A 13,276-nucleotide genomic window follows, 5' to 3' on the forward strand; every position below is an offset into this window, starting at 1 on the left:
GTGTGTGTGCCTGTAATTCCAGCCCTGCAAGGCAACCTTGCAAATAGCTGAGCTTCTGGTGCACTGAGATAAAGGCAGACAATAAAAGACGAAGAGACGTGGCAATGTCTTGTTTTGGCCTCTGGACAAGCAGTACACATGCGTCCCTGTACAATCATTTGCATGTACCAGGGGTTCGATGATGAGTAGAGTCCCTAATTTCCCTGAACTTTGTAAACAGCGGAAAATATGGACAAGAGAGACAGGATATAGTTCAGGGGTATACTATTTGCACAGCATGTAAAAGGTCTTAGGTTCTACCCCCAGCACTGCATATTAAATCCCCATGGCAGGGAGAGAAAGTAGGCATTCTCAAAGAAAAAGATCTTCATTGTTACTGGGTTTGCTTCACTCTCTGAAGTTCTGAACTCACTTTCTAGACCAGGCTGGCCTCGAATTCACAGTGATCCACCTGCCGTTGCCTCCTGAGTGCTGGGATTAAAGGTGTGCACTACCAAGCCCAACTCTCAGATTCATATTTAAAGTGTGTGTCTGTATGTAACATGTACCTGTGGAGGCCAGAAGAGGGTGTCAGATCCCTGGAGCTAAAGTTATAGGGAGTTGTAAATTGCCCTAAGTGAATCAAACTTGGGTCTTCTCAAAGAGTAGCCAGTTTTCTTAACTGCTAAGCCATTTCTCCAGCCTCAGATTCATATTTTTGTCATTAGTGAAAAGTCACCACCATCAAGAAAAACAGAACACACAGGCAGAAAATGATACAGTTTACAATAAACTGAAGTATAGATCCCCCCTGAAGATTGCTTAGTGGCTCAAAGATGCCATCCATGGGACTGGAAAGATAGCTCAGAGGTTAAGAGCAACGGGCTGCTCTTGTAGAGGACCTGGATTCAACTCTTAGTAGCTACATAGTGGCTAACAACCTTCTGTAACTTCAAAGCTCCAGAGGAATCTCAAGCCCATTGGCCTCCATGGGCACTGTATTTGTGGTACACAGACATATACACAGGCAAAAATACCCATATATTTAAAATAAAAAACAAATAAATAAAAATAAAAAAGATTCTGCCACCCACATACATTTGTCATTCCAATATACTTTGCTTAAATATTTGGCCACAGGCAGTCAGTATCTTTTTATATTTTATTTATTATTTCAAAGCTTATTTCAAGTGCATAGATATTTTGCCTGCATATATGTCTACACTATGTGTGCCTGATGCTCAAGGAAGCCAAAAGAGGGTATGGGGTCCCCCGAGACTTGAGTTATCTGCAACATGGATGCTAGGAATTAAACTTTGGTCCTCTAGAACAGCAACCAGTGCTCTTAACTCATGAGCCATTTCTCAAACTTACATATTAAAAATTAGACATCTTGTACTTGGGAGGCAGAGGCAGGTGGAATTCTGTGAGTTTGAGGCCAGCCTAGTCTACTAAGTGAGCCCAGGACAGGGGTGGGGGGTGGGCGGGATGGGACAAGGTGGGGTAGAGGACACATCTAATTTGTTATTCTAGACTGCATACTGTAAATACACATATATACGGAGCATATCTTTTTTGCACCTTTCTATATCCTTTTTACCTGAAATACATTAGCACTTAGTGCATGGAGGACTTTAACTGATGCCAAATGACGACAACAGTACTTATGAGAACAGACTGATGGTAGAACGACCAGAGTGAAGTGCAGACCAACAAGTTAGTTCTCTCTATCAGGGACAATTAGCTGTTTCCTATGGGTCTCTAAAGCTTCTGTTCTACAACCACAGGTGCTTTGATGAGAACTTGATTTTTTTTTTTTTTTGCTTTAGATCTGCCTGCCTCTGCCTCCTGAGTGCTGGGATTAAAGGTCTTCGCCCCACCTCCCAGGAGAACTTGATTCTTTATTAAAGAATGGGTGCTCAAAGTAACTAAATGTTACCAAGGGATCTGAAGTAACTGGTTAAGCACCTTTGTACTCCTATTTAATTTGTTTAGGTTTCAGAAATTCCAATAAAGAGTTTTTGTTCTCCAGGGCAAATGGAGGATGTAAGAAGTCTGCATGGCAACCTTGGGCAGCAGCAGCTTGTTTTAAGCCTTGTGAAAGCCCAAAACAAGACAGTGTCAAAACGTCCCCACTGACTAGTCCTACAAAGACTATGTACTGAGGGAAAGAAACATCAAATATGTAGGTGGCTGGGCAAGGAAGGAGTTGGAAGGCAGACTGTGGAAGGCAGGAGTTGGCTGTTACCTCCAGGTATTAAAAGGGATGGAGAGAAGGCTACGAGTATTGATGGCACTTCCAAAGGACCCAGGTTCTATTCCCCGTACACACATGGCAACTCGCAGCTGTCTGTAACTCTATGGGCTGACACCCTCACTCAGATACTCACGCAGGCAAAACACCAATGCAGATAAAATTTTAAAAAATAACTTTTTTTTTAAAAAGGAAAAAACTTGAAATTCACTGTGCCAACATTGTCAATTTAAGAGTGTCAGATGTGGTCAGATGTGGTAGTGCACTTCTGCAATCCCAGTTATTGAGAGGTGGAGGCAGGGGGATCCAGAATTTAAAGTCATCTTTAGCAACATATCAAGTCTAAGGCCAGCATGGGCCACATGAGACCATGTTTAAAAAATCAAGACCAGGGGCTGGAGATGGCTCAGAGGTTAAGAACACCGCCTACTCTTCTAGAGGTCCTGAGTTCAATTCCTAGCAACCACATGGTGGCTCACAACTATCTATAGTGAGATTGTGTGCCCTCTTCTGGTGGGCAGGCAGGCATGCAGGCAGAGCACTGTATACATAATAAATGAATAAATAAATAAATCTTAAAAAAAAAAAAAATCAAGACCAGCCAGGTGTGGTGGTGCACACCTTTAATCCCAGGACTCGGGAGGCAGAGGCAGTTTGAGTTCAAGGCCAGTCTAGTCTACAAAGTGAGTCTAGGACAGCCAAGGCTACACTGAGAAACCCTGTCTTGGGGGAAAAAAAAAAAATCAAGACCAAGTGGTAGATTGCTGTGTGTTCAAAGACAGCTTGTTCTAGTGAGTCCCAGGCCAACCTGGGCTATAGTGAAACCCTTCCTTGAAGGAGGAGGAGGAGGAAGAAGAGGAGGAGGAGGAAGGAAGGAAGGAGAAAAGAAGAGGAGGAGGACAGCAGTGGCTGGAGAGGTGGCTCAGAGAAGAGAAAGTACTGGCTGATTTACAAGATCGTTAAAGTACATACTGTTTCCTGTTCAGAGCAATGGCTGCTCTTCCAGGGGACTCAGGGTTATTTCCTAGCAATCACTTGGCAGCTCACACTCGTTGTAATTTCCACAGGATCTGACACTCTCACACACACATGCAGGCAAAACACCAGCACACATTTAAAAAAAATCATATAAAAGACCAAAAAAGCAGAACAAACAAATGACCGTTCTCCGTTTCCTAGATTTCCTCAGCTGGCCTTTTATTACTGTTTCTCTTAAAGTCTGACTGAAAATTTTACCTGTGATCTAAATCTCCCATATAAAACATAAGGGAGAGCATAGGGAGTACCGACACGGAATAGATGGCAGAGTAAGTACTTGTTAAATGACTGTGTGCCATCTATAAAATAAAAAATTGGCACAGGAACTAGGGATGTACACAGGGGTAGAGCATGTGCCTACTTGCAATGGCCAGGACTGCAACAAACGAATCGTCTCTAGGAATGGTAAAGCAAGCTACTAACTGCCCCTTGTGTGGGCACTGCCAGTACTTCCTACAGTCAGCCTCTACTGGCTCTTTTGCAGAAATAACTGAGAAGGGATAGACTTACCATCTTCTGTTTCCTGCCACACGATGCCTTCAAGGTTGACACTTGTTCCAGGTTCACAGGGGCCTAAGCACTCAGGCTCTGTGGCAAGAGCCACGTCACATGTGTTGACTCCAACTGATCGGGTACGGACCATGATCTGCTCACAGGGAGACGAGATGTCATTATTGACCACTGGCACTAAAAGGTGCAGTGGCAGTACCGCTGGGGTAGACACAGGGGACTCCATCTGTGAGAGAAGAGAAGGTGCTAGCTGAGTTACAAAATCATTGGAGGACATGTATTTTCTGTACTGATCTAGTCCACATCTTTGGCGGCCACAGTGCAAGTGCTCTGAGTACAAGACTTGTTTCTTCCTCTCACATTCCAGCTCATGATATCACTGTTAATCTGTGGCTTAGATGACAACATCTTAGGTTAGAAGCTATTTATTCATTTCCTTATTTTTGTTAGAAAGAGTCCAAAGTGACCCCAGCTGGCCTCAAACTCCCTGTGTAACTAGCAAAGGGTACCCTTGAACTCATGATCGTTTTTGCCTACACTCATAAATACTGATATTAAATATGTGTTATCATGCCTGGCTTTATTTTCTTTTATTTGAGGGAGTCTCATTTTGTAGCCCAGGCTGGCTTTGAATTCACACTAATCCTTCTGTCTTGTCCTTCTGCCTGCACGTGCCCCCAACCCCAAGGTTTCACCTATGTAGCCTTGGCTGGCATGGAACTCTCTATGTAGACCAGGCTTATCTCAAACTCACAAAGATGTGTTTTGTCTCTACCTCAAAGGCAGGCAGATCCCGAGTTCCAGTCTGCACTACACAACCAAAACTAAATGAAACAAACTGACAAGCAGACATGGATTTTACCGGCTTCTGAGGTGTGTATTACTGACACCGGGAGGTTAGATGAGGGTCTGCTCTCCTGGAACTGCAGTTACTGATGGCTATGAGTTACCATGTGGCTCCTGGGAACCAAGCTTGAACAGTAAGTGCTCTTAACTGCTGAGCCATCTCCCCAGTCTCTTACTTTCTTATTATTTTTTTCCCTACAGTGAGGACCAAACCCAAGGCCATGTGCTTCCTAGGCATTAGCTTTACAACTGAGTTAAATCCCAAACCCCTCCCCCAGGTTGTTTTTAATTAGTGTGTGAGTCTGAATGTGGTATCCTTGGAGGACAGAAGAGGGGGTCAGGTTTTCCTGGAGCTGGAGGTATAGATGGTTGAAAGCCAGTCAACCTGTTCAGGGAACCTAACTCTAGCCCTCTACAAGAACAGTTACAGTCTTAACTACTGAGCCATCTATCTGTCCAGACCCTTCTTACTGTTTGAATACCAGTATATATCAAGTTGACAAATTACCAATGGTGAATCTATAATGCCCAAATCCTAACCAAGAACGCTACACATATAAAAAAGTACTTAATACACACATGAACTGACTTCCTCTGAGCACATGACACTAATCAGCAAGCTTAGAAAATGAGTTATGGATTTGCTTCGGATGAGACTAACAAGGATGCGGGATATGAGAGCCCTTTGGAGGAGCCACACACAGCCAAGATCCAAGTTGCTGGACAGTTCTGTGATGAACTCTGGTTTAGAGTAAGTTAGTGCACCACCACCATTCTGCCTATAAACTACTTCTCTCCCCTACATGTACCTTCCTAGACTTGGAGAAAAAAAAAAAAAAAATCAGTCTCAAAGCTGTTTAGATACTGCCTCCATTTTCTGTAGCTGGCTCTGATGTCTTCGTTTAGAAAGTTACCACTACTGCAGAGGTCAATGCTTTCAGAGTTCATAGAATGTTCATACACTAATCTAACTAATTCTGTTCCCTGAAGGGATGCCCCAAAAGAGGCCACCCGAATCTTTCTATTCTCTCTCTCCCTAAACACTACCTTTTTCATAAAATGAGATGGAAGTGCAAGTTATATATTGACATTCTTCTGGTTCCCTCTCTTGAAAATCACAGATTTGTAATTTCATCTTGTGACATGGTGGGTCCTTGAAAGACCCGTTAAACTTTTCCACACCAGCCAGGCAGATCTGCTAGTTTCAGGCTAGCCAGCACTTCACAATGAGCCGCTATGTCAAACAAACAAACAAACAAATAAACAACAAAAACAACTACACACAGGGCCTGGGGAGAAGGCTCAGTGGGTACAGTGCAGGCATGAGAACCTGATGCTTGAGCTCAGATCCCCAACACACATAGAAAAGCTGGTTGGTAGTGTGTATCTTTAACTCCAGCAATGGAGAGTGGAAACAGGTGGGTCCTGGGGGATTGCTGATCAGCTGTGCCAGTCAAAATGGTTAAGTGTGGGTTCAGTTAGAGACATTGTCCAAAAAAAATAAATAAAATAAAATAAAATAAAAGGGGAGGGCAACAGAAGAGGCCATCAGGCACTGACACTGGCCTCTATATCTATGCCTGTGCATGCATGCATGCAAATACACACACACACACACACACACACACACACACACACACACACACACACACTCACACACACACACTCCATAGTTTGAAGCTGGAATGTCCCAGCCTTACAGTGCTGGGATCTGCCTTTGAGAAGCACTGGTAGAAAAGAAAAGTCCAAGACAGAACACACAATCATCTTCACTCTGGCTACTAAAACATCAGTTCTTTCTCTTAAAAAAAGAGAGGCAGAAATACCATCAGTTAATATGTACAGTCTTTCCTCTGACAGGAAAATAAATTCCTCCCCCCCCCCCCGGTGCTCTTCTTGGATACAGAGGCTGACCCAATCTTCTAGGGCATAGCTGGGTATGGGGGCCAGAGATCACTGTGAGCAAGAAGCCAGCCTGTGCTACAAGGGAGGTTATGGTAAATCCTCTCAATACTTCCCCAATCCCAAAGAAGGACAAACAAACCTCTGCAAACAAACAACAACCTTCTGTGAACTTGCAGATTGCCTTGCTTGCACATGCTCTGTTGACAATCCATATCACAACTGAGGCAGCACGATCGGGCATAAGAAGACATCCACTCTTGTTCTCTCCTATTCCAAAAAGACATACTAGAAAAGCCAGACCTCAATTCTGCACTAAGAAATACAGAAAACATCAAATGTAAGATGGAAATGCCACTGCTGCTTTTGAGCAGTATATCATACTAAACTTTGCTGCTGAACACCTCAACAAAAATGTTTGCTGAACTGCTGTACCTCAGGATTTTTGTTGTTGTTGGTTTGTTTATTTTTCAAGACAGAGTTGTCTGTTTAACAGTCTTGACAGTCCTCAAATTCACAGAGATCAGTCCGCCTCTGCCTCTGGAGTGCTGGGATTAAAGGCATGCACCACCATGAGTGGCTAATAATTAATTATCAGAATTTATTTATTTTTTATTTTATTCTTTTTGGTGGTGTGAGGCAAGATCTCGCTCTAGTTCAGGCTGTCACTGCTCTTGCTGTGTAGTCCAGGCTGACCTTGAATTTATCACAATCCACCTGCCTAATATTCCATCCTTCATAATGCTGGAATTACATGCCACCACACCCAGCTTCCAAAGATTTTTTTTCTTTTGAGAAACCTAGTCTAGTCTAGATATTAATATATAGCTGAAGATGACCCTGAACTTCTGATCCTCCTGCTTCTATTTCCTATGTGTTGGGATTACAGATAGGTGTCACTGTGCTGTTTTATGCAGTACTGGGGATTAAACCCAGTACCTGCTGCATTCCAAATAAGCACTCTGCTGACTGAGCTACCTTGAACACATATATGCCAACCACCTTCACAGGTCAGGCACTAAGCAGAGCCGTGGGTCTCTGTCTGAAGATAGCTTTACTTCATTACGCACGTAGAGGACAGGAAAGCATTATAACTATAAAGCTACTCCTCCTTTCCAATAGAAATCTAAAGAATGGTCATGGAGAACCACAGTTTAATTATAATACCAGCTCTGTTAATTATCATTTGGGCATGTTTAGAGTTTACATTAAGCCATAATGCACTGTAAGTAGCACTGTGATACGCACCTAAAAGTCAGGCAGCAGGTGGTGCACACCTTTAATTCCAGCACTCTGGAGGCAGAGACAGGCGATCTCTGAGTTTGAGACCAGCCTGGACGACAGAGAGAATTCTAGGATAGGCAGGGTTACAAGAGAAACCTTGACTCAAAAAACAAAAATAGGGCTGGAGAAACAGCTCAGCAGTTAAGAGCACTGGCTGCTCTTCCAGAGGTCATGAGTTCAATTCCCAGCAACCACATGGTGGCTCACAACCATCTATAATCTGATCTGATTCCCTTTTCTGGCCTGCAGGTATACAAGTAGGCAGAGCACTGTATACATAATAAATAAATAAATATTAAAACAAAAAACAAAAAAATCTAGATGGCTTGATAGTATTTCACATTAGGCTACTTTCTGGAACAAGCATTGCTTCATAGATCACTCTGCAAGAAAGGATAATAAAAATCAGAAAATAACTCACTTGCTATCCTTTTTAGTTCTTTCTTTTTAAAAGATTTATTTATTTATTATTATATATACAGTGCTCTGCCTGCATGTATACCTGCAGGCCAGAAGAGGGAGTCAGATCACATTGTAGATGGTTGTGAGCCACCATGTGGTTGCTGGGAACTGAACTCAGGACCTTCGGAGGAGCAGTCAGTGCTCTTAACCTCTGAGCCATCTCTCCAGCCCATATCCTTTTTCTTATACCTATACTTAAAAACAGATTGTCAACAGACTGGCAATAATTGGGAAAATAAGGAGCAGGGATGTGGAAAGTTGAGGCTATCAATTTCTCAATAACTCAACACAAGTTGGGCCAACTTTTTTAAGTCTCTGAAGTTCTAGGACATGTTACCAGGCCTCCCCATGCTCAGGCAGGTAGCTAGACAAACAAACAAACAAACAAACAAACAAACAAAAAACAAGCAAAAGCCCAAAATGAGACCAACAATTTGGAATGAATCTGAAGTTTCCTAAAGTCCACTTCCTTTATCTCTTGGTGATACTTCTTCTCAGTTCACCTTTCCACACTAGTTTAACAGCGTCCATGAAGGTTCTCAATGGCCTCTATGAAGGTTCCTGCATGCTGACAGGCAGGCGGCACAGAGATAGGAGCAGGGAGAATGAAACAGAAAGGCCAAAATCATTAATCTCCCCATAAGAAGTAATTATACACCAACTTCAACTGACTTCTATATGAGAGGCACTGATGGAGAAAATTGTTCAAGGCCGTAGCATAGTTTTGGGATGGACTTTCTTCTTTTTTCCCTTCACAATGTGAATCTCATACCTTCCTGTCAAAAAGCAGAAAGGGGGTCAGTGGTTGTACTGACTTGGAGAGGACTATTCAGTTCCCAGCATCCACATTGAGGGTCTCACAACTGCCTGTAACTCCAGCTCCAAGGAATCTGATGTCTGATTTCTGCAGACACTTGCACTCTGTACAGCCATCATCACATACACATAATTAAAAATTAAACATAAACCTTAGGGGCTGGAGAGATGGCTCAGTGGTTAAGAGCCCTGTCTGCTCTTCCAAAGGTCCTGAGTTTAATTCTCAGCAACCACACGGTGACTCACAACCATCTATAATGAGATCTGATGCAGTCTTCTGGTGTGCAGGCACACATGCAGGCAGAACACTGTATAAATAATAAATAAATAACTCTTTGAAAGAAAAAAAAAAAACAAACCATAAATCTTAAAAAAAAAAAAAAAAGGCAGAAAGTTAAACTGGCTACTGTAGTAGTTATAAGAAAACCCTTTTTTATTCAAGCAAGAAAGGATAGATGCTCAGATTTATTCAGAATAATCAGATAAGACTATATAGAAAGTAGAATGTTAAGGCTGGGTATAATGGTGTTGACATATAATTTTAGTAATTGGGAGGCAGAGGCAAGAGCTTCAGAGTTCAAAGCTATCCTTTGCAAGTTCTTGCCCCCACTCCCCTTGACTACTGAGACCTATGCTCCACAAACCAAGATAGACAGGTAGGCAGGCAGGCACACAGATACATAACTGACAAAACTGGCCCCTGCTCTTGACAGAGGAAGTCATTCTCTCTACTGCTCATTTATTTGGCAATTGCTAAGGATAAATAAGACTTACTTGAAATTAGAAGCCCTTATCTGAGACACATTTTTAAAAAGATTTATTTATTTGTTATACATACAGTGTTCTGTCTGCATGTGTGCCTGCACACCAGAAGAGGGCACCAGAATTCACTATAGATGGTTATGCACCACCACATGGTTTCTGGGAATTGAACTTGTGACCTCTGGAAGAGCAGCTAGCAGAAGCACTCTTCACTTCTGAGCCATTTTTCCAGCCCTTGAGATACATTTGAAAGTGAACCTTCAACTAACTATGAGACACCATTTTCTACAGAAAGCTTTCTTGCTCTTGACATTTAAGCCAAAAATACGGGGCTAAGCTAGGCGTGGTGACATACGCCTTTAATCCCAGAAGCTTGGGAGGCTGAGGCAGGAGGATCTCTGAAGTTCGAGGCCAGCCTAGTCTACAAAGCAAGTCCAAGACAGCCAATGCTACACAGAGAACCCGTCTTTAAAAAAAAAAAAAAAAAAAGCCATTGGCACTGTTTTTAACTCCCCTCAAATAGTCCCCAAGAATTTTCTTTTTCGTGGAAGCATTCCCTTCCCTCCCTCTCTCTAGGCTCTGATCTTTATGCCCTCTCTTGAGTTCTCCAGTTCTCAAAATTAAACTATCGGAAACTGGCAAAGACCACATCGCTCTCCAAGCCACAGCAAGGCAAAGTAATATCAGTCCAATTCCCCATTTGGGGGTTAAAACAAAAACATAACATAACTGGGGTTTTCAAGAAGCTTCCACTACATAGTTAAAACAACTATTGTATAGAATGGACCAATTCTCACGCCACCCCACTTCTTTCCCTGAGATAGGGTTTCTCTGTGTAGCCCTGGCTGTCCTGTCCTGAGCTCACTGCGACCCGCCTGCCTCTGCCTTCCCAAGTGCTGGGATTATAGGCGTGCAACACCCGGCAAGGCTGGTTCCGCTTTCTTTTTTAAGATGGGGTCTCACTATGTAGAGACCTCACATTCAAACTCACAATACAGACTAGGCTGGGCTCCCACTGGGGCTGAGCTTCCCGACACTGCCTTGCTAGTGCTGGGATTACATGGTAGTTAGTACCACCATGCTCAGCTTTTCAAACTTCTCATCAGTCAGGCTTTCTATGTTTCTGTACATTTTTTTAAAATAAAAAAATACACACAAGGTCCTTGAGATGGCTCAGCAGGTTAGGTACTTACTGCCGAGCTTGATGACCTGTGTTTAATGGTCCCCAGGACCACCATAGTGGAGTGAGAAAATTAACTCCCTCAAGTTGTCCCCTGACTATCTCCACACATATACTCTTCTCTTCCCAACACAGACATTAAAAAAAAAAAAAAAAAAAGGCAATATAATATTTGTTTGTTTGAGACAGAACTTCATGTAGCACAAATTATATATAATTGTTCTGGTGGTTTGAATGAGAATGTCTCCCCACAGGCTCAGGCATTGGTGGCAGCGCTGTTTTTTGGAAGGGTTTACAAAGTGTAACACTGCTGCAGGAAGTCTCTGTCCACTTCTAACTTGCTCTCTCTGCTTTGTGCTTGTGGCTGAGATACAGGCTCTCCGCATCCTCTCCTGATGCCTGCTGATCGCCCTCTGCCTCCCTGACCTGATAGACATTTTACCTCTAGAGCCATAAGCCAAAATAAACTTCTTATATAAGGTATTTTGGTCTTTTCTTTTTTTTTTTTTTTTTTTTAAGGTTTATTTATTACTTATTAAGTATTCAGCCTGCATTTGTGCCTGCAGGCCAGAAGAGGGCACCAGATCTCATTATAGAGGGTTGTGAGCCACCTTGTGGATGCTGGGGATTGAACTCAGGGTATTTCAAAGAACAGCCAGTGCTCTTAACCTCTGAGCCATCTCTCCAGCCAGGTCATGGTATTTTTTAAATCACAAGTAACAGAAAAAAGTCTTAAATTAAAAATGCCAGACTGGTGAAAATCTCAGCTGTATTACTTAATAGCTGGGTGGTCACAGACACGTTGTGCTATACCTCCCTCCCCTCCCTCCCTTGGTCTCTTCCTCTCCTTGAGATACAGGCTGAATTTCTGGGCTCACGCGATCTTTTTTTCTCACTCCTCCAAAAAGCTGGGACTACAGGCATTGCTTCGCTACATGGTGCAAACATCACTGTGCTTCTCCTAGGAAACGTCAAAGGACCTGTACTGCTTCTCTCATCATCATAGTTATGATTAGCTGATGAGAAAATGCTCTGTAGACAGTGCTAGTACACACAACTGAGCTTCAATATCACGCAATAATAACAGTGATAATAGTGTCTTATTAAGCACAACTTTCTAGTGTTCTTGTGGCACTATGAACTCTTTTCGACATCCAGTGTTTGGATAGCATCTATAATGTTTACAATGCTTCTGGGTATTTTTTTCCTTCCTCATTTTAAAATTACATTTGTTTGTTTATTGTGTGTGGGCATATGCTTGTTATACTGTACAGAGGTCAGAGACCAACTTGCAGGAGTCAGTTTTTTCCTTCCATCATGTGGGTCCCAAGGACTGAACTCAGGTTGTCAGGCTTGACAGTCAATGCCTTCTTTTCACAGTTAAGCCAATTACAGGCTCTTAAATTATCTATATTTTAGACAAGGTTTCATGAAGCCCAAGCTGACCTCAAATTCACTATCCTCATGCCTCTGTCTTTCTGTACAAGTGTGCCTGGCTCAGGTCTTGTGAAGGGATTGCTCTTTCTGTGCGAAGTTCATTCCCATGACCACACTTTACTGCAGGAACAGGCCCAGACCTACCTGACTATATGGAACAGATTCTCCAGCCATGGATTGTTTTTCCTTTGGAACTTTGAGCTATAACGACTAATTCAAACTGCAGCTTCCTGAGGTCACTCTGCCTAGCCTAGAGGGAAAAGGCTCTGGCTGCTCCTGCCGAGGACTCAGGTTCACTTCCCAGAATCAACACGGCCACTACCAACTATCTGTAACTCCAGTTTGAGGATACCTGATGACCTCTTCTAGCCTCCTGGGGCACCAGCCATACACATGATGCAAAGATATACACAAAAGCAAAACACCCATTCACATAACAATAATAAAACTTTAAAAAAAGACAGACAGACAGCAAGCAAGCCTGAAGATGCAGCTGGCCCAAAGAAAAACAGAAACTTGATGACATTTTGTACAAAATCCTGATGACTTCAAGTAGGCTGATCCACTTTCTATCACTGCTGAAAAAGTCTGGACCATTATATCACCCACAAATTTGTGGTATTTTTTATTTAGTGACTTAACTTAGAATAAAAACACGTCACATGAATGGACTAACGGGATTCCTGTGATACAGCACCTCCCTCCCAGCCGACAAACATCTGCACTCCATAAGGCCCCTCCCCCCAGTGCCTTGACAAAAACCTGGTTCTTAACAACCATTCTTTTTCTGGATCTCTCTCTCTTTA

General features: G+C 42.8%; 1 protein-coding gene across 2 annotated transcripts in view; it reads right to left on the minus strand.

Annotated features, from left to right (window-relative positions):
* The window catches only part of Znf609 (zinc finger protein 609), a 146,968-nt gene that overhangs the window by 34,192 nt on the left and 99,500 nt on the right, over nt 1-13,276 (minus strand). For both annotated transcript variants that reach the window (XR_007831828.1, XM_051156650.1), the window contains exon 3: nt 3,782-4,007. Coding sequence is in view for 1 of the 2 variants with exons in the window: in XM_051156650.1 (XP_051012607.1) it covers nt 3,782-4,007 (226 nt within the window). In the remaining variant the exon portion in view is untranslated. The remainder of the gene's footprint in view (nt 1-3,781; nt 4,008-13,276) is intronic.

This window comes from Acomys russatus, chromosome 14 (assembly GCF_903995435.1).
Source record: "Acomys russatus chromosome 14, mAcoRus1.1, whole genome shotgun sequence".
Taxonomy (NCBI): domain Eukaryota; kingdom Metazoa; phylum Chordata; class Mammalia; order Rodentia; family Muridae; genus Acomys; species Acomys russatus.